At 43.1% G+C, this 25,075-nt stretch overlaps 2 protein-coding genes across 4 annotated transcripts in view; one reads left to right on the top strand and one right to left on the bottom strand.

The window, feature by feature from the left end:
* Positions 1–1,548: 1,548 nt before the first annotated feature.
* Positions 1,549–7,543, top strand: klf5b (Kruppel like factor 5b). The gene is made up of 4 exons (XM_057029880.1): positions 1,549–1,846; positions 2,809–3,697; positions 3,791–3,850; positions 4,170–7,543. The coding sequence occupies exons 1-4, from the start codon at positions 1,703–1,705 to the stop codon at positions 4,346–4,348; spliced, it is 1,272 nt and encodes a 423-aa protein (XP_056885860.1). The 5' UTR covers positions 1,549–1,702; the 3' UTR covers positions 4,349–7,543.
* The window catches only part of klf12b (Kruppel like factor 12b), a 31,614-nt gene continuing 13,886 nt past the window's right edge, over positions 7,348–25,075 (bottom strand). For all 3 annotated transcript variants that reach the window (XM_057029902.1, XM_057029911.1, XM_057029893.1), the window contains exons 3-6: positions 20,240–20,786; positions 17,441–17,576; positions 12,179–12,336; positions 7,348–11,254 (exon numbers count right to left, since the gene is read on the bottom strand). In XM_057029902.1, the coding sequence (XP_056885882.1) occupies positions 11,073–11,254; positions 12,179–12,336; positions 17,441–17,576; positions 20,240–20,786 (1,023 nt within the window). In that variant the 3' untranslated portion in view covers positions 7,348–11,072. The remainder of the gene's footprint in view (positions 11,255–12,178; positions 12,337–17,440; positions 17,577–20,239; positions 20,787–25,075) is intronic.

Genomic DNA, 25,075 nt, shown 5'->3' with positions numbered 1-25,075 from the left:
GAATGACAGTTGCTCCTCTTGGAGCTGAGACATCCGTGGATAGATTGCACTCTGAAAGGTCAGCACATGACGGGCAATCACTCAGCTTCTAATTGGGTGATCAGTGGTCATTTGAATATGTTTTAACTTTTAGTGAAATTGTGCCGGGGAAAACCAGGGCGTGCGTGTGTTTTCTGGACAAAAATACTGATTCTTTGTCTAATCACATTAAAATTTTATTGATGTAAGAAAATCGGGTGGAAACAAAATCAATTTTTTCAATTTTAGGAGAACACAGATAAGGGAAGGGTAACCTAACGTCATAATAAGAACATATTAGTGTCAGTAAAGAAAACGCCTTAACAGACTAAAGCGTTTTGTCACAGCTACTGGAAAAAAGTTGTTTTTAAAACTGTTTTTAAAACCATGTTCCTGTCATATTCAGTAGCCACACATTACAAGTCATTTAGACTTTAAATGTAACAGCATCCATGCTTGCAGGCCCATTGAACATGTTCCAGCAAGCCCACAGTGGATGTGCATACACCTTTTAAATAAGAGGACAGAAAGTGCCTGCAGGAAAACCACAAAGTCAGTAAATGTCACATAAAAATCCCTTTACACTGATTTCTTTTTTTCCCCCACTTATAAAAAAGCTTCGCCCTTTCTCCATCCATGCCAGCTGATTGTGGAATACCTGTGTTTCCAGTTCCAGCATGTTGTCCTGGCATTAACACCGACCGGTGGTGACATTTGATGTGGGTGGAGGAGGGAAAAGAAGCCTAAGAGGAATTCTGTCGTGACTGTCATGATTCTGTCTGGTGTATGGGAAGCTCCTGCTGGGCTGCGTTTGGGGGCCTGGAGGTTGGATTCCCGAGTCTTTGTCAGTCACATAATCAGGGATGTAATGAACAAACGAAACGGACGTATTGTCTCAAGTCAGCGAGGGAAAATTAGACTACAGAACACCAATTTGACAACCGCACACATAATCTGAGCCAAGTGTAATGTCAGTAGGTTTGAGTGAAATGCCAGGCTGTTTTGATGGAAACATCCGCTGCCAGTTTATGAGCGCAGGCTTCACTGTAGACTCAGGAATGTTGGCATCAAGCGCGCAGTCCTGACAGACAGCTGCTCCGCAGTGGCGTTTTTAACATGCCACACAGGAACTCGGAGGTGCTCCAGAGTCTGAAGGAAATCCAAAAACTGCACCAAAAGGCGGACGGAAAGTTGCCACGAGCTGTACTGCTGCAGGTAAGACGCTGCTTAATCTGTCGCAGTTGCAATCAACATTCAACTGAAATAGGGCTTTATTTTATTTTTAAGTTGTGCATCCATTTGTGGCCCACAAACAGTTTTATGGGACCAAAACCAGCAGGGAAATGAAGCTGAACATAGACTGTTCCGCTATAGACCCACTCATCTTCATGCCCTTGGCCAGGTCACCAGAAAAACTCTTCATCGCGATAGGCGTCTCCTGATCGCTTGTTTGTCCTGTTTGTATTGTGAATGCGCGGCTCCGCCCCGCGGACGCACCAATTCCACGCAGTTGCGTAATTTGACAAGGCAGCGCAAAAAAAAAAAAAAAAAAAAAAAAAACCAGAGAGAGAGAATGAACGTTTGACAGCTGCCTGTGCGCTCCCGTATCGACTGTGACGAAAGAAAAGAATACAAATGCTTAATTTGTAGATGAGTAATTGAGGGTCGTTGAGCAGCCGGGTCAATGGCCGCTTCTTTCAGGGATTCTCTCTGGGTCGCTCCGGAGCAGGACGCGCTGCTTCAACCCACCGCACCACTGACAGATCATGGACAAGTGCTCTGTCACACCACAGATGCCATGGCGCCAACTCCATCTGGTTATCATTTGGTACGTTTTTGATTCATTTGTTTTCAAATTATTGTGATTTTACACCTTACGCGGCGTAGTTGGAAATCTGCGTTACTGAACATTGAAGCCTGAGCTCGGACGTGGAGGTGATCCTGTACGGGTGCTGCTTTGCTCTCATATTTTCAGTCCCAACACGTGACTGAAATTTCGCCCGTGCTGATGCTGACATTCACTGAATCACAAGCAGGGCACGGCCGGGATGTGAAACGTTGCACCCGCTCCACAAACTTGCGAGGAGGACAGATGCATAGCGCTGCCGAGCAACTGCCTGTTCTAATTTCAGCCCGGTTTCCCAACAGCTCCTGGCTGAGGGCTTCATAGGTGTTTGCTGCCTGTAAATGTTGGATGAGGAGGAGGAGGAGGAGGAGGAGGAAGTAGAGGAGGAGGAGGAGGTGGTGGTGGTAGTGGCGAGATCAGGCCCTAAATTAGGGTGTAAAAAATATTTTCTCTGCTCTTCTTTCTTTCTATCTTCAAACGAATTTGCTTTGAGACTTGATTGATTCATTGATTCATTGATTCATTGATTGATCAAAAGTGCCCTTGAACTTTTACAACAGTTTTTCACAGCAGAATCAGCATTTAAATACACAAACGGATCAAAACGTCGGGGAAATACGGGTTATAAATTATTTCTGCCTTTCGGGAGAAAATAGTAGAGTTATGAAGAAAAATTCTGAAGTAGCTGGATCTTCGTTCCAAGTAGTTTTTCTTTTTTCCTCTCTGTCTGCCTGAGAAGACTAACATAAGATAATGCTAATGTAGCTCTGAGGCATGATGTAACCTGCACGTCTCTGATCTTAGAGGAGGAAAAATGTTAAATTGGAGACGTCTGATCAGTGCAGGCCTCCTTAACTTGACTACATGTACATATTGCGTTGCTTCGCTGTTTTTAAATCGTATCTGATCGCCGAGCTGATGACGATTTCTCAAATGTCCTCCAGACTAAATCAGAGATGGAACGCTACATGCCTCGCCACCCTCAGGACATTGTGAATTCCAAGCTGGCGTGCAGGGATGGCCCTCTGATGCTGGAGCCAGCGGTCACCGAAGACCCCGCGTCCCCTTACAGCGTCAACATGAGCCTGCTCCTGCCTGATGTCACATATCTGCAGCCTGCTCCCAGCAGGACTGCCAGAGACATCAAATCCCAGGCGCCGCACGTTCTGATGCAGAGAAACCAAGTTCTCCCCATGATCCCAGAGTACCCGGGAGTTTGTGATCAGGCTGAGAGCACTTGTTCAAACCTTTATATCAAACAGGAAGTGCCAGAGTTCCAGGATGTTTCCCTCTTTCAGCTCTTGAATTCGGATCTGGAGCAGTTTTTCCACGCCCCCCACCTGAACTCCATGAACTCACCAAGTCTTCCGATGGGGAACCTCCACGTGGGCTCATTGCTGAATGCTTCCAAGCTCACTCCACAAAACCAATGTTTTCCACAGGTGAATCAACAGCATGGGCCCACTTACCTGCCGCCTTCCCCTCCGAACTCAGAGCCATCCAGTCCGGAGAGGGAGAAGCACCTCACTCAGAATCTGTCGCCGCCTCCCTCCTATGAAGCCAGCATCGCATCGAAGTTCCAATTTCACTCCCGTCTCCCTGTTGATCAAGGACAGACCCTGAGTGGGACTCCAATCCAGAGCCCAGACAAGAATTTTGGTACCGGATTAGTCCACTTTGAATGTCCTGTCCCCATCCACCCAATCCCAGTGCAGACGACGCCACGGGTCGCCCCACAATCCCCGGTGCTGGCCCAGTCGGCCCCATTTAGGAGCAACAGAAGAACCAACCCTGATCTGGAAAGAAGGAGGATTCACCACTGCAACATAGCAGGTGACAATTTGTAATTCTCTTTGAATTCCCTTTGTGAGTCCTTTATCCGAGACCGACGGCTGTTGATGTTCACTGACTTCTTCTTCTTCTTAGGTTGCAAGAAAGTTTACACCAAGTCGTCTCATTTGAAAGCGCACCAGCGGACCCACACAGGTATAAACGCTTTTACTTTGCACTTCCCGAATGAAAAAAATGCACTTGGCATGCAGATTGGTTGGGTCTGCTGACAGGCCTGGCTCGCCGCTCACCGCTGTCAGATCGCATAAACCCTGAAACGCTCATAATTAAGAGGAGGGAAGACGGGACGCGCTGTGATTTATGGCGCAGTTGACGCGCAGAAAAGCCTTTTTTTCATTATCCACCAGCGATGTGGGATTTGTTGAGATGTTGAATGCTGAAATTTGAGGAATGCCGCGATGAGGGAGCGGTGTTCAGGTTCGGAGTAACTCGATGTTCTTGTTGTCCGCTGAAGGAGAGAAGCCATACCAGTGCTCCTGGGAGGGATGTGAGTGGCGGTTTGCCCGCTCTGATGAGCTGACTCGCCATTTCAGGAAACACACCGGTGCGAAGCCGTTCCAGTGCTGCGTGTGCAGCCGTTGTTTCTCCCGCTCCGACCACCTGGCCTTACACATGAAGAGACACCAGAGCTGAGAAGGTGGTTTATCTTCTGTTTCCTGAACGTGGACTAAAAATATCAGCCCAGCAACCCTGGAAAAAGTGGGTTTATTACACTTGTTTTACAGTACGGGGGGGGTGGGGGGTATCTAGTGATTGCAAAAACAAAATGCTGTTTCAAATGGAAGATGTTATTTTATTGGAAACGATTGAATTTAAGTTGTTATTGTTCTGTTAATATTCTGTTGCTGCACATTTTGATTTGCCTGAATCCCAAAATTCTCGAGTGGAGACATTAACTCCTTTCACACGTGCAGCCTTTGCCACTAATTTCTCAGCATTTTCCCTGGAAGCGGTCACGTGTAAATGAGAGCCAAAACTGATTTCTTATCAGAATCCACAACATCTTTTCTTTGTTAATCTCCATTCTTTCTTAATGTTGTAATGCTAACTTCATACATGGAGCCAGCGCTGCTCCACCTTTTGTTCTTATTGTTGACTTAACCATGTGGACATAATTAGCTGTGTGAGAGCTGTGCGAGCAAAACATAAAATGGTGTTAGCAAACGGAGCCACATGTGTGAATATTGAGAGTGTAATCCTGATATTGTTCTGGAAAAGGTGACACATTAACGTTGATACGAGCTGGAAGGTCAGAGAATGTGGTGCTTCAACCAGGGGGTTAAAGGATTGTTGAGGTATGTGTTTTAAATAGAAAGTAACAGGAAAGTTGAATAGATACAGTGTGTGTGTGTGTGTGTGTGTGTGAGTGTGTGTGTGTGTGTGTGAGTGCGTGTGTGTGTGTGTGTGAGTGAGTGTGTGTGTGTGTGTTCTTGTTCTTGCTACATACTCAGTACCAATATGCTCATTCTACCAGACAAGTGGGGACATTTTTGGTGGTCCTCATGATGAACTCAAGATATTGGGTTTAGTTTAGCCTTTGGAGTTAGTTGGGACGGTTAGAGATTAGGGTTAGGGTATCTATTAAGTCTTTGAAGGTCACCACAGAGATAGAAGTAGCAGGATGTGTGTCTTTGTTTACTGCCAAAGGAATTAAAGGTCTGTTATTTATCCCAGTGTTTTGGACGCCATGATGAATGTTCCATAGAATGTGCATTCTTCTATCATGGAACATAAATATGAGGATCATGTTTTCCTATCTTCAGCCACATTACAATAATTTAACAGTAATAATCTGCTTAATGTGATTTTCATCTCACTGAAACTGATCATTTACTCATGATTTCTTCTCCTCTGTGGATGGGGGCTGGAGGGGCTGGAGGACAGCCCAGACATCAGTGGGACACAGATGTTTTTTACTGATCACAAGCACATATGAAGCACGATGGCTATAGATTACAGTGGACCCCCCCCCCACACACACACACTCTGAAACCAGCCCTAAATGATGCAGACCGACTGCCTCAGTGGCGCTGAGTCGGCTCTTTTGGTCTCGCACTTTCACAAGCAGGCACAATTAGATTTACCAGGCTCTTCATCTCAGAAATGGCAGTGAGATCATAAATGAATGTTCATTTTTTGGATGAATTACAGCTGTAAAGATTTTTGTTTGTTTGTTTTTGACTACATGACAGATTATTGGCAGATCAGAGCTGTTTTATTTTCATCTCTTTGTTTATATGTTTAGATTCATTTTTCCAAATTCTGCAGGTATCGATCATTTATTTTGGTTTGGTTTCGTTAGTTAGTCATCCCAGGCACGCTGAGGCTGCACTACTCCCACCAAAACCCGATTTGTTAAGATGAATGTGCGTCATCACATTGGTGCCTCGGACCATCCCAGTTGTCCCTCTCACCTGCAGCGACAGGTGTGTGTTGTCATCAGGCATTGTGAGCTGTTCTCTCTCTTCCCCGGATACGCCGACGCCTTTCAGATGTGCCTTAGCGTTTTCCTTTCATTTGGGACAATGTTGTTGTTGAATCGGCTCTCCTGCTTTATTAAAACTGGACAGCCTGTCCGCTGGCCCTCTTTCCCGTATTTATGACCAAGCTAATCATTTGAGCCGAATGGGTTGAATGTATGCGATATCTGAAACCTAATTTTTTTATGATCAAGTGAAAAATGAAACGCTTTTTTTTTCTTACTGACCTTTTTTCATGTCTGCAAAAATAAAAAAAAATCATTGAACATTGTCGCTTTAGCCTGTCGTCTTTTTCCCGCAGGCATGTTTGCCTTTAAAATAGCCACCGGCGTTTTCAGAGGCTGAAGGAGGGCGTGACCTTTTTATCAGAGATCTCTTTGATTCAGTGTGTGACTCCATGTTTTCAGCTGAGGTTTGGGGCCTGGCGTCACCCAAACGCGTAACAGAAGCTGCGGTCAGAGTTGATGAACTACTCGTGAGTTACTTGTTGAATTTGACAGCTTCTATTTTGGCTGTTTTAAATTCCAAACCCGTCCATCTGGCGGTTCGTCCCTGCGTTCCTTCTGCAGCACGCCTCCTCACGCCCCCATCGACGAGCTTCTGTCAAGGAAGCCAAACGGGCCGACTCTCCGAAACCTTTGCGGGCGTGAGTCAGAGCGCGGGGGCCGAGCAAAGGCGCCGTCGGAAGCTGCAGAAAGCGGAGCGGCTGCCCGAGCTTGTCCCAGTAGGAGGATTGTTAAAACGCTCGATGCCTTTTGTTCCCTCTGGGTCACGTGGTCGTCGCTTCTTGCCGGTAATAAATGGCGATGCCCTGCACCGCCACAGGCTTTGTGCGCTGGGAATTGAACCATCGCTATCGTGATCATCTGGATCCTTTGCCGGCTGACACCAACATCCATCCAGATCCTGTTATACAGCCGCGCAGCAGGTTACCGGCTGTTGCCCTCTGCCAGCCCACCTGTTGCAGCCGTCCCTGAAACATGTGAGCAAACAAGATGGAGGCCGTTCAAGGGTTCGCGACCTCCGTCGGGGACTCAAAGGCTCCTTTTTCCTGTTTTGTTGAGATCTGATATTTTCCCAGACAGGATGTCACCTGCGTTAACGTTTGAGTCATATCAAGACCACATTCCATCCAAGTCGAACGTCACCGTGTTATATACAAAATGCAGTTTTATTAACCTTCATGCCTCCATTCATATCGATATACATGTATATGTTTGAACTTTACATTTCACAGCTCCATCCATATGAAAAATACAGAGAAAAGGCAAAACACTGACTGTATATTTAAACAACTCTCAGAGGGGAAAGAAACAAAAACCCAAAAGAAGCCATAACGGAAAAGAAAGACAGCTGTTCTCAAGTTCTGGAAAAATATCAGCGTTAAGAATTTGCTTTACAGATCTGGAATTCCGTGAACAGAATCTCCCTTTTGATGTGATGTCGCGCGATGTTGCTCTTTTTTTTTCTCCTCTCCGTTTGTTTTTAAAACGTTTGCGTGAAAAGATTTGAATATATTTACACTACACTCACTTTACATAAATACAGAAACAACAATTACTGTACGAAATATCAGCAAACTGGAACCAAAGGCGTTGGTTTCACTACTCAAAAAATCTCAAAACCAAGAACCCAAAAGCAGATGTTGCACAGAAAGTTGTTTTTTTTTGTTTGTTTTTTGTTTTTAACAAAAGGTAATAAAGTGATCCAAAGTTGTTCAGTACTGCTGTGGAAGGCGCCCCCCTCCCCACTGCAGGACGGCCTCCCCTGTGAGTGGAACTCAGCCCTTCCAGAGCGTCCCCGTGTCCGATTCAAGGGCTGAAGATGAAAACATCACAGAGCTGCTGCAACTCAGCCTCGTCCCCTCGGAGGACGCAGCTTATTGCACGAGCCAAACAATAAGACGAGCCGGTGAGACGTGTTATGAGAGGATGCCGCGTTCGGAACAGAACATTACAGGTCCGCCTTGCATACTGTTGCCTCTGCCCCCCCAACAAGGCTCATGGATCCCCATTTGAAATGTGTTGGTTTGTTGGATAATTTTTTTTTCTTCTGTGTGTGCTGGAATCTTTCATCTGCACCGAGCAGCTGATATTACAAGTTTGCAATATGAGGCACTATTTATTATGAATTATTGCATAACTTTGACCCTGGTTACCATTACAAAATTATGCTTAAAACAAGGAGGGAGATACTGAAGAGAAATATAATACAATCTGTCCAGCGGACACACCGTATTCAAGTCAGTGTGAATTTCGCAGGAGCTGGTGTGTTAAGGCCGGCAACACCAGCTGGGAATCAACGCGGTGCTGATTTGAGTTTCACGTGTTCGCCGGGAATTGAGTACCTTGACACGCTCAATGAGAAGTGGTGTGTTGATCGTCGTGGTAAACACTGCTTCAGCCCAAGGACTAAGAACAAAACTCATAATCACGGATAGATTCAACTGAAAATCAAATACATGACACGTGACCATTGACATGATGACACCCTTAGTCCGTTTCACTGTGTATCAAATTAGATAAATTACACTCTCTGAAAAAGACTTTACATGTAGAAACGTATTTCCTGCACCTATGGATCAAAAGCCCTATTTTTCCGATATATATACAGGCTGTAGAACTTTGTAATAAGAGTTTATCTTCACTATCACATATATTACAACATTTCAAGATCCTTTGTACAGAAGCAAAACCGTTATATGCACCGATGCACCTCAATAATAAAAATGTCTTTTTAAGGATGATAAAATACATGATCATTTGTTTATAAATCGCCTTTGAAATAAAATCATTTGAAAAATCATACTGATAAAACAAACAAGGTGCTGACAAACTTTCGCCAAAATTATAATACGATTGGGCGTAATGACAAGTGTGCAGAGTATACATAAATAATGAATCATCTGAATCAACTTTCTGTCAAATCTAAGGGGCCCCGTGTGATTTCAGGGCCAAAGGTGGAAATCAAAGCCTGGATTTGGCTATCCTGCTGAAACCAAAGAAGATCAAAGCTGGTTGCAGGTCTACGTTTGCTTCCTGTTGCTGCTTTTAGACAATAAATGGAAGAAATTTAATACATTTTCATTTAGCAGTTCTGATACTTCCTCATTTTCGTAAAAGCTGTTTAATAGCTCTTACGCGTGCTTGAAATGCATGATGATATATATGTTTTAGTCATTTATGCATTGAACTCTGATTTATGTTCACACCTCTCAGCAACTAGCCAAATCACAGGTTCACCACATATCAAAATAACTGTGGTCTGAATCACTTTATAAGTCAAATGACTGAAAAACAAAATAAAATCATTTGCACACATGAGTATAGAGCCTTGTGCTGAACCAACAAACTGATCAATAGAGGGAGTGGTGCTAAAGACTCGGGAGTCAACTCAGTTAAAAACCCCAACGACTCCAAAATTGACATCAGCAAAGGGAACAAAGAGGAGGCTGATGTTCCTTCAGTTCACTTTGTCCCATATGTATTGCTCATCTGCATTTTCTGTACATTAGGTACCACAAAATCCCTGTAACACTGCAGCCGATGTCAGCTTCAGCTTATGGTCAAGTGCTGCTGTGCAAAAAAGAAAAAAAGAACAAACACAAGGCAAGTGCCTTTCACTGTGAAACTCAGATGAAACAAGGAAAGGGAGACCGAGAATAAAAGCAGATTGATGGATAGAATGAGTCTGTAAGGTGCCTCCATTTTCCTCTTTTCTCTTCTGATTGTTTCAAAGATCACTGTACACCGAGGGGCTTTCTGAGCAATACATGGAAAAAAAAAAAAAAATTCAAAGCAAAAATTCAAAAGTATATTTATCCTTTAAGATTGCACTTTACTGATTGGTAATCACAGCACAGAATCCACCAAAATGTATTTTTTTAAAAATCGTTTCTAAGAAAATGCATGAGAGGCTCTGGACAGCATTGATTGGATTTGGAGGCGTCAGACCAAGTGAGAGGGTCGTAAACAGTCCTTCGCTGGTGTGTTTGCTTCTGATTGTTTCAACTAAATAAATATCTGAAATTTATGGCCGGGTGGTGCCTTTCATTCATACTCTGAGTAATATTTTGATACGTGCTGGCTATGAGGTGGTGAAAGTTCAATCCCATTTTACATGTCAGAGCAGGTTCCACCACACGTGGTGGTGCAATGGCTCCCTCTGCTGGTCACCCATCGCATTCACAAGGAGGCGAGACGCAACAATACTTCCTGTAATTCCAAAATTAGGCCGACGTTGTTTTTCCCGTGATCCAGGCCAAATCCCTTTTCCCTTCACTGGAAATCCATTTAACACAATGCTGTTCGCATTGTGAATGCTAAAAAAGCAGCCAGTGGAACAGTAATGAAAAGAAAAAAGATACCAAAAGAGTCCGCTGTAATAGCACTTTACATATACAGATAGATTCTTTTTTTTGTCAAAATTAAGAGTGTGAGTTTACCTTAAAAATCAAAGTGAAACATTTACAAACAGTGCTGTTAAGGACAGTTCCCTATTGTAATCAAACGATGATAATAATGATAAAATCCTGCCGTCTTCTTCCTTCTAACTCAAAGAAGATCCAGAAGTGACCCTGGTTTGTGCTCCATAAGCTCTCCGAATTCCCTCCTTGTGATGGTTGAGAGTGTGTATCTGTGCATCTCTGTGTCTCTCCATGTATATCAGTGTCTTTGTGTGTGTGTGTGTGCGTGTGTGTGTGTGTGTGTGTGTGTGTGTGTGTGTGTGTGTGTGTGTGTGCACTCGCACACGTCTATGTGTGTGTCCAGACCAGCTGAAAAACATTCAAAGGGAGATCCTGCTCCCCAAAACTCCCTGTGTGCTTGTTTTATTAATCACATCCTCTTTCTCTCTATCCGCTCTCCTCTCCATCTGATTCACACGAGCATGTGTCTCCGCCGGTGCAGAGCCAAGTGATCAGACCTGGAGAAACTCCGGTCACAGTCTGCACACTTGAAGGGCTTCACTCCGGTGTGTTTTCTGTAATGCCTCGTCAGCTCATCCGAGCGGGCAAACTTCCACGTGCAGCCGTCCCATGTGCATTTATATGGCTTTTCCCCTGGAGAGGAAGACAGAAAAGCGTGGTTATGGTCGAGGACATAACCATAATGGTCTTCTTGACCTTTGAAGAACGCACCAATGTTGGTGCAGGTGTAAAAGATTCAGACATTGGTCGGAGTTTTCAAATGTATGTGAGAATCAACAAGTTAAAAGCCAATAAATGTTATTATTGGTGTATTTTGGGTTTATGTTGTCCTCCAATAGTGGTATTTTAGGCTACGTGAAAAATGTTCCACTTTTGCTGATAAAAATTTCTGTGAAATTGATTAAGTAGGTAAAAACTAATTAAATCAACACAATTGTGGGAGCCTATCTTCAACACTTTATAAGTAAAACAATTGTAATCTAATTGCAGGTAAAATTCTAATATTATTATGTTAATATGCTTATGATTTTAGATCAGTAAAAGTCTAGAACAGAGTATATTAAAAGAAAAAAGTAGTGAGGGAGGTATGTGAAACACACAAGTGAGTGGAACAGGAAAAGCAGCCTTCAAATTCACAGGCTTCTACTGTATTATCCTTTAAGAAAAACAAGCTCTTGTGTCAGCATACATAAGCGCTCAGCTTCATAGATAATTACCATGTTACGACCAGCTCTCCTCAACTTGTTCTGAAATTGCACTTTTCTACATTCAGGACAGAGTTTGTGTATTTTCCAATGGTCATTGGTTTGATCCCCGGCTTCACACGAAAGCTCGGTGTGAACGATGACAATGGAAGGCTAACGAAGTTTGACGCAATCAGACCTTTTTTATGAATAATGGTTCATCCGTTTCCTCATAGATGTGGCATCAAGATGCCTCGACTTAACTAATGATAAGATGTGTCAGGAACAGCAGTGTAGGCTGAATAAATCGGGATGTTTTCATGAACATGGTGCAGTGTCACGCAGACAGACAAACACGCCCTGACCTACTGACCTGTATGTGTCCGCCTGTGTGCTTTTAAATGAGAGCTTTTGGTGTAAACCTTATTGCAGCCATCAAAGTCACATCTGTGGATTCTCCTCTTTTTAGAATCGGGTGACTCTGACCTCCTGGGGCGTCGTAGGCTGTCAATACTGAAGGGGGACATGGAGCTGCAACGAGAACATAAGAACCGACAATAAAGCAGCAGCTACTTCCAAAATCTGCATATTACTGTATATCTTAGAAATGTCATAATGCATCTGCACTGTGTAAAGTTGTTTTGTGGTGAAATGTTTTTTTTCTCCTCTGTGCAAAAGATGAGCATCAATAGTAATGTTGACAGATAAGAGGCACAAGGCTCAAGTCTTCAGTCTTTCAGTGTTACTGAAAATGCATTCTGCTGTTTCACACACTCGCCAGTGTGAGGGCATGAGGTCATCATGTCACACCGGAGACAGAGATGACCTCACAGGGTGACACCATCAACACCTTAGCATGTAGACTGCAGGGGCCCCGAGTCTGAGAACACAGCAGAAGTCATTCATCCCGATCAAATTAAACTTACATTTATCTAAAACTCTGTCTAAATACTGAAGAAGCAAATAATAGATTATTTGAAATAAATGTAACTCAGCATGACTTCTGTATGTAGAATTGGCAGAAGATAAAATTATTTCAACTTTCTTTTAGATCAAACTTTATAGTATAAATGCGGGTTTAAAATCAATTTTGAAATTAAAAACAAACATGAATGATTACTGGACTTTGATGGCAGAAGTTCGATCAGGTTTGATTATTGTTCTGCAGGGTGCAGCATTAACTTGGCCAGCAGGTGGCGGTGTAACACAGCTATGAACTCACTGTGGGGAAGTGCAGGAGCTGCAACTGAAGCTCTTCCTGTTGCTCCTTCAGCACACTTTCATCAATCAAAGGTGGAGCAATATAGCGTTTGTTTTTCAGTCTTATTCACTGAGGTTAATGATCCCTGAATTATTTCTGCCATCAATAAATGTTGCCCTGCCATTTCCTTTCCAATATAGCTAATATCACTGTTAATTATACAATTTGTCATTCCAACAGTGAAGCCCTGTGGTAAAGTGTGTGTGTGTGTGTGTGTGTGTGTGTGTGTGTGTGTGTGTGTGTGTGTGTGTGTGTGTGTGTGTGTGTGTGTGTGTGTGTGTGTGTGTGTGTGTGTATGTGTGTGAATATTTCTAATGCACAAAATTCAAATTTGCCCTCATGTTTTTTTTTTAAGAGATGAACCACAGACTTGTTAGTAGATGATCAGTTTCCATCTATAACTTATCAATAACTTTGATATGTAAGATAATGAACTTTCAAACAGGAATACACATGTGACATTTGCACGCAAAGATTAAAAACAGGCAAGGAAGATAAGGACAGAGCAGAGGTAGAAAACAAGAACAACACTGTTTACTAGAGGGTGGAGTAAAGTCTGTGGGATATATTTAGCTGTCAGCAGTGGAACACACTCGCTTTTTCTGTCAGGTCTCAGAGTCTGGACGCTGTCAAGCAGGTAAGAGAGAGCGAGGACAGGGAAAGGGACGAATACGAAAGGATCAGATGGCCTCATGTTAGAGGAACTGGAAAGAAGAGAAGAGACCTCCAGCGAACCGTCACCACAGAAAAAAAGAACTGCTGCGTCCGTGTGACACCATCAAGAGTGCACAGCCATGTTCAAGCTCTGAAGTTACCTACGAGAATAAGGGACATGCAAATAGAAATGGACTTAATGGCGAACATGTGGTTCACCTGTTGCTCTTGGCTCACTAACAGTCTGAGGCTGTACAGGAAATGATCACACGGGTCAGATATTAGTTCTTCCTGCCCTCTCCTTGTTGTGGTGATGACACACTGAAACAAATATGTTACCAAAGCCAAATATGTTACCAAATTGTAAGACTGCATGTGATTATTGCTATTATTTTCAGCTAAGCCTCACCCTGGGGAAATAACTTTAGCTTCCAAATGTGGGCCCTACACATGATGAGCTCTAGCAGATGATGTGGATGTTTACATTCTGACTTCATCCATGATTATGATTTCATGAAGGAAGTTCTCAGGCCAACATCTGAAGAGATCTGAAGTGAACGCTGACTGAAAAAAGACCTGCGGCTCTGCTTTTGTTTCTGGGGATGATTCTGGTGTGGTCATGGATCCCATTCAAGTGTTTACATTTCTAGATTCCATTCCATTCACATAACAGTTATTAGTCATCTTCCATCCAGTGGAAGCTGATGACCTAATCACTGAACGCCGATTTATGAAATGAGTCAAATTTTAGCCTTTTCCATTTTGTCTGTCCTGTCGAAAACAAATAAACATCAACAGTGAACAGTGAACTTTTTCTTCATCAACAATGTGATGACCTCATGGCTGATGTCATCCTCATAGGAGAGTAGCAGTGCACAATCTTAGCACTGAAACGTCTCATTTCTCCAACTGAAAATGGAAAACTCTTATACTGGCACAGTGTTGCACAAACTATAGAAAATCTACTTTAATACACGGTAAAAAGATTATTTGTTGCATTTTTTATTAGAATTCCAGAGGCAAACTGACCCACTCTGACCTGTGTGTCACACCATCACGGTGCTGTGAATACACTCTATTTGTGTGTTTTCAGCTCACAAAGCAGAGGACAAAAATAGGAAGTAGGGCTGAGAATGATTTCAAACAGAGCTGACCTCTGCTTCAGCTCTTTCGTTTCCTCTTTTTAAAAAAATACAATAATAATACATGCTTTTTTATACAATAGTAAAACAAACTGTTGAACACAACAGTGAGTGACACAAGAAGAGAAATAGAAACGACAGCAGAGTGTGTGCACATGCCACCCAGAGCAGGTGGTTTCCACAAGCAAACACAACACGCATGTTGTTTCTGACACAGTGAGGTTGTTAACAAGGGGACTTTGAACACAGAAACGTTGTTGAGTAGCGCTGCAGGAATGGTGGATTTACCAAGACAACAGGAAAAGTGTGGGTGTAAGGGGGAGTGAGAGAGAGACACCGAGCCAGAGAGAGAGAGAGCCCACTGGGCTTCGCTGTACCTGTCCAAGGATGCAACCCTCCCTTCCTTCCACCTGCTCTTTTGGCCCCAAGGTCTTCAGGGACCAGCCAGACTTGAGCAGATGCAACACTTCCAATACAAGAGCCTAAACCCTAACACACAGATGCGCACATATATTTTTCTCTCTCTTCAGCTGTCTTTCTTCTCTCACTCTTTTCCCCCGTACAATAGCCTATCTGCCCATCCCCAGGGAAAGGCATGAATATGGAGTAGGCAGCCCAAGAAGCACATGCAAACTCTCTTCCTCCGTGTGTGTCTTCCCTGAAATGTGGCACGGGTGGTCTCCGCTGCTACGTTTATTTATTTATATATTTATTTCTATAAGGATTTCTGGATTCTGACATTAATGTTTGCTGTGACATTCTCAGCCTTCTTTCTTACTGCTATCTCTATTGTTAATGCGACACCTGCAGTTAGTGGCTACTGTCATTCTTTATATTATTTGGTGTCTCTGGGGGAGTAGTTGAGGTGCTGCAGGTAATAATCTTCTTGTACTGAGAATACTTTTGATTTAGCTGTGACCCACAGAAAGATCCTTGCTGTCTGTCCTTTGCTGGTGTGATAAAGCAGGACTTTCTGCACCCACAGTGCACCCGTTTAAGCCAGGAGTTCAGCCACACAAAGGACTGATATGTTTCAGAGAAGTGCTGCTGGCTTCAGTGGCGCTGCAGATGTCCGCGAAGCGCATGTGTTGTGTCAGTACAGAACGCACACGCTTCCTCTGAGAGGCCAAAACCGGAGCGTAACTCAAGAAGACTACAGACTGCTTTGTTTTTCACAGGCAAACACGCAAGTCTGTGTTCCTGTTGACAATGGCTGACCTCCTTCTGGAACCAGCTGTTCCGTCCACCACGTAGAAACACGTGCGCGCATAGACTACACGCGCACGCACTCACACACACCGAAGGATTAATACTTAAGGATGCGCACGCATGCAGTTGCACGCGCACAGTTTTCACACAGCAGAGTCTCCACACTGCACAGAGGAGGGAGAGTGTGGGCAGGTCCTGGCAGGTGATTTCTCTCTGTAGTGAAAGCTTGGGCAGTGAAAGGTTGGGTCCTGCCAACCCCGGTTCTCCTCTGACCACCCATTGCCCACGTGTGGCACTCAGGGGCACGCCTGTCCCTTTCAATAACCTCCTGCACTGAAACCCGAGTCCTCCAGTGACTCCCCCTCCCCTCTTTCTCTTTCTCTCTGTCTTCCCTGAAGCATGGCACCATCTTCATCTCACTTCCACCAGCCAGAGACCAAGTTCCAACTACAATGTCTTACACAGTGCTGGCACTGTAACTCATTAATTGTGTCACTGTGGAAATTCATAAAATCAGCTCTGCACAAACACACAATGTAATGTCAGACACACCATGCCAGCCGGGTAAGCCGGACAATCAACACAGCTACAGAGGCCCTTAGCCTTGTTAATGCTGCTGCCTCATTAGCAGCATTCTCACAGGCTCCTTGAAAACTTTTCTCACTTAATCTAAAATGGTGAAAGCAGCAGCAATACAGGGTGAAGCCAAAGGGTTCTTCATGTGTGCTGTGACCAGCAAAGGTAAGATATTTCTTCTTTCAGCGTGAGACCAACAAGGCCACTGATACTGATAGACTGATCTACAACACACTTAGTCTGACATGTGACGTATGCACCCGGACTGATAGATGATCAGCAAGGAGAGTCTTTCAAAGGTCATTGCCGTGGTTTCTTTTGACTCAAAAATAGAGTTTACGCGCATTTCATTAAAAAAAGGATCCTAAACAGTTGAATATAATCCTGTCTTAAACAGCTTGTCCACCATTTGATAGGCACATTGACAAAACCTCAATAAAAACCCATCTCCATTCACTCATATACACTATAAATTATTTTTTTTATTTTTAATACTGTTATAGCATGTTAATTACTGCATTAGATTGTTTAATGTACTTTAATTTGGATGAGAATGAAACAGGGGCCATGGTTTTTAGGTGTCACATTCTGTGGTAAGGATTTTCTATTCAGCAAGTTCTAGAAAAGTTTGTCTCTTTTCCTGCATCGTGTCCTATCATTGTCTCACCTAGAACATCAGCTCAGCCCTTTTTTGCATTTTGTGTTTGTGCGTTGGCTCCAAACATTGTTGTTCTTGACACTGAATACTGAACCGACAGGGTCAGTAGTCACTTGGTCGGAGCGTGATACTCACTCCTGCACGGCGCGGGCTATAGACAGCGCAGTGGAGCCGGTCTCATTAACACTGTCCAAGGTCACGTTTGGCAGGTCGTCGTCATCGCTGTCACTCTTGATCTGCCTTGGCGACAGGCCGTTGTGGTCTGCGTGTGCTGCGAGGACATGACACAGATGCAGAATTCAGTCGCGTACGCGTGTTTTGTGTTAATCCTTAAAATCACACACCTCATTTTTTAGGTAACCAAAACACTGTGATTGTGGAGGATCATGTGTAAGCTGATGCAGAAAGGAAACAGCTTCTAAATGCCAGACAGAAAAGACCTGACAAGGACCTGAAACCAGGACCTCTTCCTGCGAAAAACCCACGGCCTGCTGATTCCGCTGATCATTCACTCTAATGATTAAACACGAAAGTCCTGAGGGTATAAACTATATTAAAACTAAACTCTAATCCTTTGGCAAAAAATCATGTCAATTATGAAATGAGTTGGACTCTTTGTAGAATCTATTTTACAGAGGGAAAAAAGAACTTGTCAGATCTTGATTTGGGCAGTGACGAGCGTGACTCTGAGAAAATGAGGCCAGCATAAAAAAATAAATCTCATCCCAAAAGTTGTGACAACTTCTCCCCTGAACCTTTCATTGGATATATTGCCAGAGCCTGTGGCTATTCTGTCATCTCTGTGGACGCTCCTCGGAATACAACCCAGATAACTCCAGGAGAAAAAAAGAAACAGAAGATCTTGTTGCACTTTACTCCATACATCTGTTCATGAAACACTGATTTCAACGTAATCCTCAATATACTATACACATCTGTAAAAGTGCACAACAATGAGCTGCGCATAATATCAAATCAAATTTCCTACATTTTCCACTGTGACATGCTGGATGTTGTAAGCTTTGTGCTTTTAAAGGCTATCAGAACTTCACCTCTTCTGCCCTCTCAGCAACTGCAGCTATAATGGCTCATAATAAGGGTCTGGAGTTAGGAGCAGACATGGTGTTATTACTGGTGGGTGGGGGTGTTCTTACAGAAATAATGTTGTAAGAACTGAAGCTTTTAAAGGGTTCTTACAGTTGATATAGAGTTCTAGGATATACGGAGTGGTCACCGGCTCATCTACCCACACGAAAAACCTGTAATTAGTTGGAAAAGCATCCCGCTGTTGAAAGGAGGTATTTTGAGAGACGGACACAAAAGAGTGCTGGAGAGGTGGGCAGAACACCGGATTTCTTTCTTTCTCTCCTGTTGTTTCCAGTCAAGCCCTGTTTCCATGGCAACCTCCTGCCAGAGACAGCACTGAAAGGAAGGGTACCCGCCCTCTCTTAAAGAGGATGGCCGACCTGTGTGTGTGTTGTGTACATGATTCAGTGCGAGTGTTGAGTATTTATGCTGAAAGCTCCTGTGTGACTTGCATCAGGTACACGCAGCTGATGGGTTTATATCAGGTGAAATTGCACCTTTTGAGTTTAAACCCTCAACTCTCAGTTCAAACTTTCGGCTTTCTTCAGCAGCATTTTTATCCTCGACTGTGACATTTGACTTCATTGATTTTAGTTTCTTATTTAATCCGAAGTGGAATGTAATGGACTGACAGTGTGTGTGTGTGTGTGTGTGTGTGTGTGTGTGTGTGTGTGTGTGTGTGTGTGTGTGTGTGTGTGTGTGTGTGTGTGTGTGTGTGTGAGACTTTAATATTACGACCTTAACTGTTTGCTCATGCATCAACCACATCTAAGAAAGCGTTTACAGTACGTACGTGACTGAAGCATGAGATTGAAGACTTTATGACTGTAGACAAACCCCACCCACAGACAGCAAACACTCTGGCTGAGGTCAGCCCGATTTGACACTCGAGCCTCCCCAGATAATTGCTTTTAGATATAAAAGAAAGGAGCATTTGAGTCTGCAGCAGATTAAAAGAACTAGAATACCACCAAACAAAAAATCTTTCAATTAAAGATGGAAAGCCTGTAAAGCTCCTCCTCATCCAGAAGACTGGGCATTAACACCTGAGGGTCTGCTTCTGAAAGATCTGACACCCTGTCAGCCTTCCCAGCATTGCTGCATTATGGACTAAAGCGTCTGCATGGACCAATTAGACGGACTGCTCGTCACTGGGATTAAAGAATAGAAGTATCTCTCCTTTACTGCCGGATACCAACACTGACCTGTCATTTTCATTTCTTCTTTTATGACTCTGAAATAGGCTAATCAGGCACAGATACAAGGAATTTATTTAGGTGTCACTGTTATTGAAGTATATTGATTTTTGAGCATCAGAAGCAGGACACTGTCGACATGTCTTGTGTGGTTGATATCTTAATGGAAAATTATGCCAAACTGTGCATGAATGACCATCACTGATAATCTTGTAAAAAGTAAATTTCAGTAGAAAGTCAGAATGAGAAAAGAAAATTCAAATGGTTGGAAAGATCCTCAAGTAGACAGTGCTGCGAATGTACTTTTGACCTACCTTGTACGGTAAATTGAAGGTTTTAAAAAAGGTATCATGATTTACTGATAACGCTTGTTCCCTGTTTTACAGTGTATGATGTCCATACTAAATTATATGTTCCTAAAAAAGAAAAAGCTGATTTTGCTTTAGATTTACTGGTCAATGGAGAATATAGCGCAATAAAATAGGAGCACCTAAAGGTTGAATCTTCTCATTTTGTCAATGGTATAAACTATGTATTAATAAAACCATGAAAACTACATTTAAAAATTGAAGCATTTCTAGTTGAATAAGCAGACCTTGCAATCTAACTCAAGCACTACGAATGCAGAGTCAATCAAATTGAGTTGTCCCACCTTTGCCCTGGCCTTTGACCTCATCCAACAGAGGTAGCATGATGGCGTTGTTGAGGCTGGAGGGTGATCGAACAGCAGAAGTGTACATGAGGGGCAGCGACTGTACCACCACTGGGATGCGGTGTACATGGCTGGCCAGCTTCCCTGCTCCCGGCAGGCTCAGGGGGCTGGACGGAGGAGGCGGTACAGAATGCAGGATGTGCAAATATGGCTGACCTCTCACCCCACTTCCAGGAGGCACCAGAGGGCCTGATGTGAGCACAGATGAGGCTGAGGTGATGACCGAAGGAGAGGAGGAAGAGGACGATGATGACGATGATAAAGAAGACGGAGAAAAAGCAGATCTGAGAGGTGAAGAAGACAAGGCAGTGGTTGGGGTGGTAGATGAAGAGGACGGGCGGGGCTTGTTAATTGAGAGGTCAACCGGTTCGGTCTGCGTGTGGAAATGCAGGTTGTGAACGAGCAGGTCTTCTGGAGTCTCGGCTTTAACTCTGCTGAGGAAGAAGGGGACGCTGTCCATTGCAGAATAAGGGCGCACTTTAGGTGACTGTGGAGGAAACAAGAGAGAAAGATAAATAAATATAGGGCTAAACAAACACATCTACATTGACCTTGTTTCCACAAATGGGTTATTTAATAATTCCGGACAATTATAGATGTTTGTAGTATATATATGACAATAAAGGCATGTGGAACTTTTGTGAATTGTTGGGAAAGTAACTGTTCCAATCCTGATATGCTTCAAAAAGTATATGCGATGACAATCACTGAAAAGGGAACAATTAATTTCACGCACGTCTTCCTCCCGTGATGCCGTTGCTGTGCGTGACGTCATCCGCAGATGAAAAGCAGAGGAGCAAAGATAGCGCTTCCTTTCACCGTACACATTCTCTTTCCTCTTCTCCTAGTGTGGGTTGCCCACGCACTCTTTTCCTCCTGTTTTCCATCACTCCCACAGAACCATAGCTCTCTTGGCTCCCCTTTCTATCTCTCCTAAATCTCCTTTGTGACGGTGGAAAAACATCATATGGGCTCAATTTCCTGACCGTCTCCCCTCTGTCTCATGGCGATGGGCCTCTTAAGGCCATCATTGGTGGCTTAGGGTTCCACAAAACATCTCCCTCAACACCATGTTGACTATAACAGAAGCATCAATTTGCACCAGTTACAGGAACCCATTTACTTAGAAATGATAATCAAGAACATACACACCTAAAAAATGACACGGATCCTATAATTACTTATTTATTCCATCTGACTTTCAGGATTGGGGCCTTATTTTATGTGGTGTGTTCAGTTACAATATCAGAAGACATGCCGCAGCTCTAGATTGACTGTGTTCTATGTGGGAGGAGTGCTAGAGTGTGTGGTGAGTGGTGTTGATCCTCACGGTGGAGCCTCTCACAGGCTGAGTCAGAGCGAGGGCCATCGGGGAGCAAGATCATCCAGGATTTTTTACTTATCTAATAAGAAACAAATTACTAAACTAAATAAGGAAATGTCGAACTTGAACTACAGCACCAACTACATAAGACAGAAAAAAATGTTCTGTGCTATAGTTTCTCACCATCACTTTTGTTTTTTTAAACCCACATTTCTATCTGCTTATGTAATGCTGGCTGAGAGCGCTTCTGTGGTGATTTATAAAATTTTCTGTGTAGTGTGATTTTATGTAGTAAACTCTATTTTTACTCCAGACTGGTGTACTCATTTTCAGCCTACAGGAAACATTAGGACCCTGTGACTGAAATCATATGTGAGTCCTCAGTCAGAAAAGAAACCCCGCTCCATGCAAGATTGTCTCTGATGACCTCTGAGCTCTGCTGGGGTTCATTGTGGAGTCAGGTCAAGGTTCACAGCACATCCTGATCTGATTCATCACGCCACTGGCCCGGCATTTTTTGTGGGGGTCAAATAGCTGTGCATGTAATCATTCATATTGAGGTCAGAATTCTGTTTGTACACATCAAGAGATAAACAAAGATAAACAACTTTTCAGAATCATTTCTTATAGTGCCAAGATAAAGAAGTTCTTGTCCATACTTTGTAGAGCTCATCAAAGTTTATTTCTAGTAGTCAAGTTTTACAGCTCAGTCAATGAATCCTCTGGCAAGGTCAAGGAACTGACCATTTATAGCAGTTCTCAGGATACATTTAGTTGGAAAACTCAAGAGGAGGGGGAATGTGTGTTTTAGAAGATGTAAGGCTTTTAAATAAACGAAAACAGTTCATGGCGGCGGTGGCTCTGTCTCTAGCCTGAGAAGCAGAGGGTTCTTGGTTCAAACCCCGATGCAGACAAAACTTAAGAGGTAGTAGGAGAGCGGTGCCAGGACACATTCAAAGCACCACCAAGGTACCTTTGAGCAAGGTACCGAGCCCCCACATGCTCACATAGGGCCCTGGATGAGCTGGTTACTCATTCAGAGGTGTACCCTGCCTTTGCCCATATGCAGCTCCAGCACCCTCCCAGTAACCCCGAAAAGTCAAGAAAAAGAAGAAGAAAAAAAAATTTGTGTGAAAAATGTACAAAGTGGATTGTGTTACGGCTTAGATAATCACGTCAGTAACACATAGGTTAATGTATGTCATCTTGGTGATAAATGAGCTGCCCCCGGAGATCACGGTATTACAGTCAATATCGTTTATCTAATTTTCCTACTCCATTAGGAATTTTTAGCTTAGAATTTGGTTGTTTAAAAGAAAACAGAATGAAAAGCACAAGATTAACTATAATTTGTTTATACTTTGTCTTTTCCGTGAGAGCATAATAGTGACCAGGAAATCTCTTTCAAATGTTATATATGTTATATATATATATTAGTACGACTGTGTGTGATTAATCAACCTTAAAGTAAACGCAGTTCTGTTACTGAGTGATTTTCCTAAGAGCTTAATCAAACATGAAGGACGTGAGCCCTAATGACTTTACAAGGAAGGTGGTGGAGCTCGGTGTCATAAATAGCAGTCAGGAGATACACGTTAAAGGTTTCCAAGGAATATGATACACAAGGAAATACTGCACCAACAAATGTCATGAAGTGACAAAATAAATGGCAATTACTGACATACCGGTAGTTTAAAAGCTGAAACTGGAACACAAATGTAAAAATCTGGTTAGAAAAGCAACCGTGAGGCCTACGGCAACATTCAAAGAGTAACAATTTTGGCAGCAGCGGGTTATGTTTTGAAGATTTTTCTTCTGGGTCTGAACGGGCCTGGCTAAATGATTGGTAGCTTTGAATTGACAATCAATCTTGGCATGAAATAATAAAAAGTTGGGGAAAAAATTTCCCCTCAAACTCCCAGTTTCAGCAAAATCAAAGGGTGGAGGGACAAAACCAGTGGAACATGTGTGAAAGCTTGTTGAGGGCTGTTCACAGCACATCCACAGATGAGGTGTTGCATTCATAAGGAACAATGGATCATAATAAAAAAAGAGATAACTGCATGCACGCCTATGTGATTAGGTGTCAAATGTTCTTGTTGTCCACTGTGTCAGCTTCCTCATTGACTAACCTTTAGGCTATCACCATTCTGCACACAGTTGTTCTGCACTTATTATACTCTCTTTAAGTTATCTTCCTCAGGCTGCCCAAAGCTACGCTGCTTCAAGGCCTTAAAGTCATTAGACCTAATGAAGAGAATGTGAGTGTTTTGGAAAATTAGTTCCTCAGGTGATACGGGTGGGCTACTGCACCTCTCCAGAATAGACATTTGTTTTCCTACATCCTGACATGATGACAATTCCAACCACACGTGTAAACTCAGTGCTTATTTCTAACAGTCTGAACATGGTTGACACACATGGTTTTTTATAAAAGTGCAAACAGCTACCTTCCACTAATTAGCTGTTTTTGACTTTGTTGGCTTTGTGCTTTCCTGTATTGCAACACATATGATGGAACATTTCTGCCTGTGCTTTATATTTATTGTGATACCCTCAACCCAGGTTTGTACATCTGATTCACCTGTCAGCAGGAGACTGAATAGATCAAAGTGGCTTGATGGAAATTAATCTCATGCCAAAAAAAAATGCTGATGAACGAGTCATCACAAAACAACAGTTGCACGAGCTTGTGTTCAGTGTCGACACAATCAAGCATCTAATTGTTGACAGCATAAGTGACGTGAACAACCGAATGACTCATTATAGATTTCCAATTAGAAATAGAAGATCAGAGAAGACGTGCTTCTGAAGGAAGCCTGATAAGAGCCATCTCAGCCCCGGTGTATTCAAGATACAAGTTTCCGTTTCCTCCGTCTGAGGCTTCAGAATTCACATGTCCGCACATCTGATTTGTTGGGTTGTTTTTTTTGCCAACTCGTTATTTATTTATTGGGATAAATTCATAGCACAGGAAAGCTGAAGTTGTTTTCCAACGTCAAGATCATTTAATCTTACGTCGACTGAATGTGTCATTATTCTGAACGAGGTCATGAAAAGTTACTTTGGGGGGTGAATACAAAAGTTATTCGTTGATTTATATGAGTAAGTGTTTAGGATGTTGTTTTTCCCAAAAGTGTTTATTCCATTCTTACACAATAAGATCACATTCGTATTTGTTTGTTTGCGGGGTGAAGAGAATCATGAATCAGGTGCAAAGTTGATGAAGAGTCTGTGCTCCCAGATACATGGGAACAGTTGTCTAAAGGTCAAATCAATACAGCTCAGCTTTACGAAAAAAAACAAAAAAAAACACACAATCTGCATCCTGGTTAGACTCTGAGACACATCTAAACCGGTGCAGATGGAAATGTGAAGCCACCCACACTTTCAGTTTGACTAATACAAACACATAAACGCAGTCGAACCTACACAGAGTCACACGCGCTGAC

The sequence above is a fragment of the Takifugu flavidus genome, chromosome 1 (assembly GCF_003711565.1).
Source record: "Takifugu flavidus isolate HTHZ2018 chromosome 1, ASM371156v2, whole genome shotgun sequence".
NCBI lineage: Eukaryota > Metazoa > Chordata > Actinopteri > Tetraodontiformes > Tetraodontidae > Takifugu > Takifugu flavidus.
This window is presented reverse-complemented; position numbering and strand designations above follow the sequence as displayed.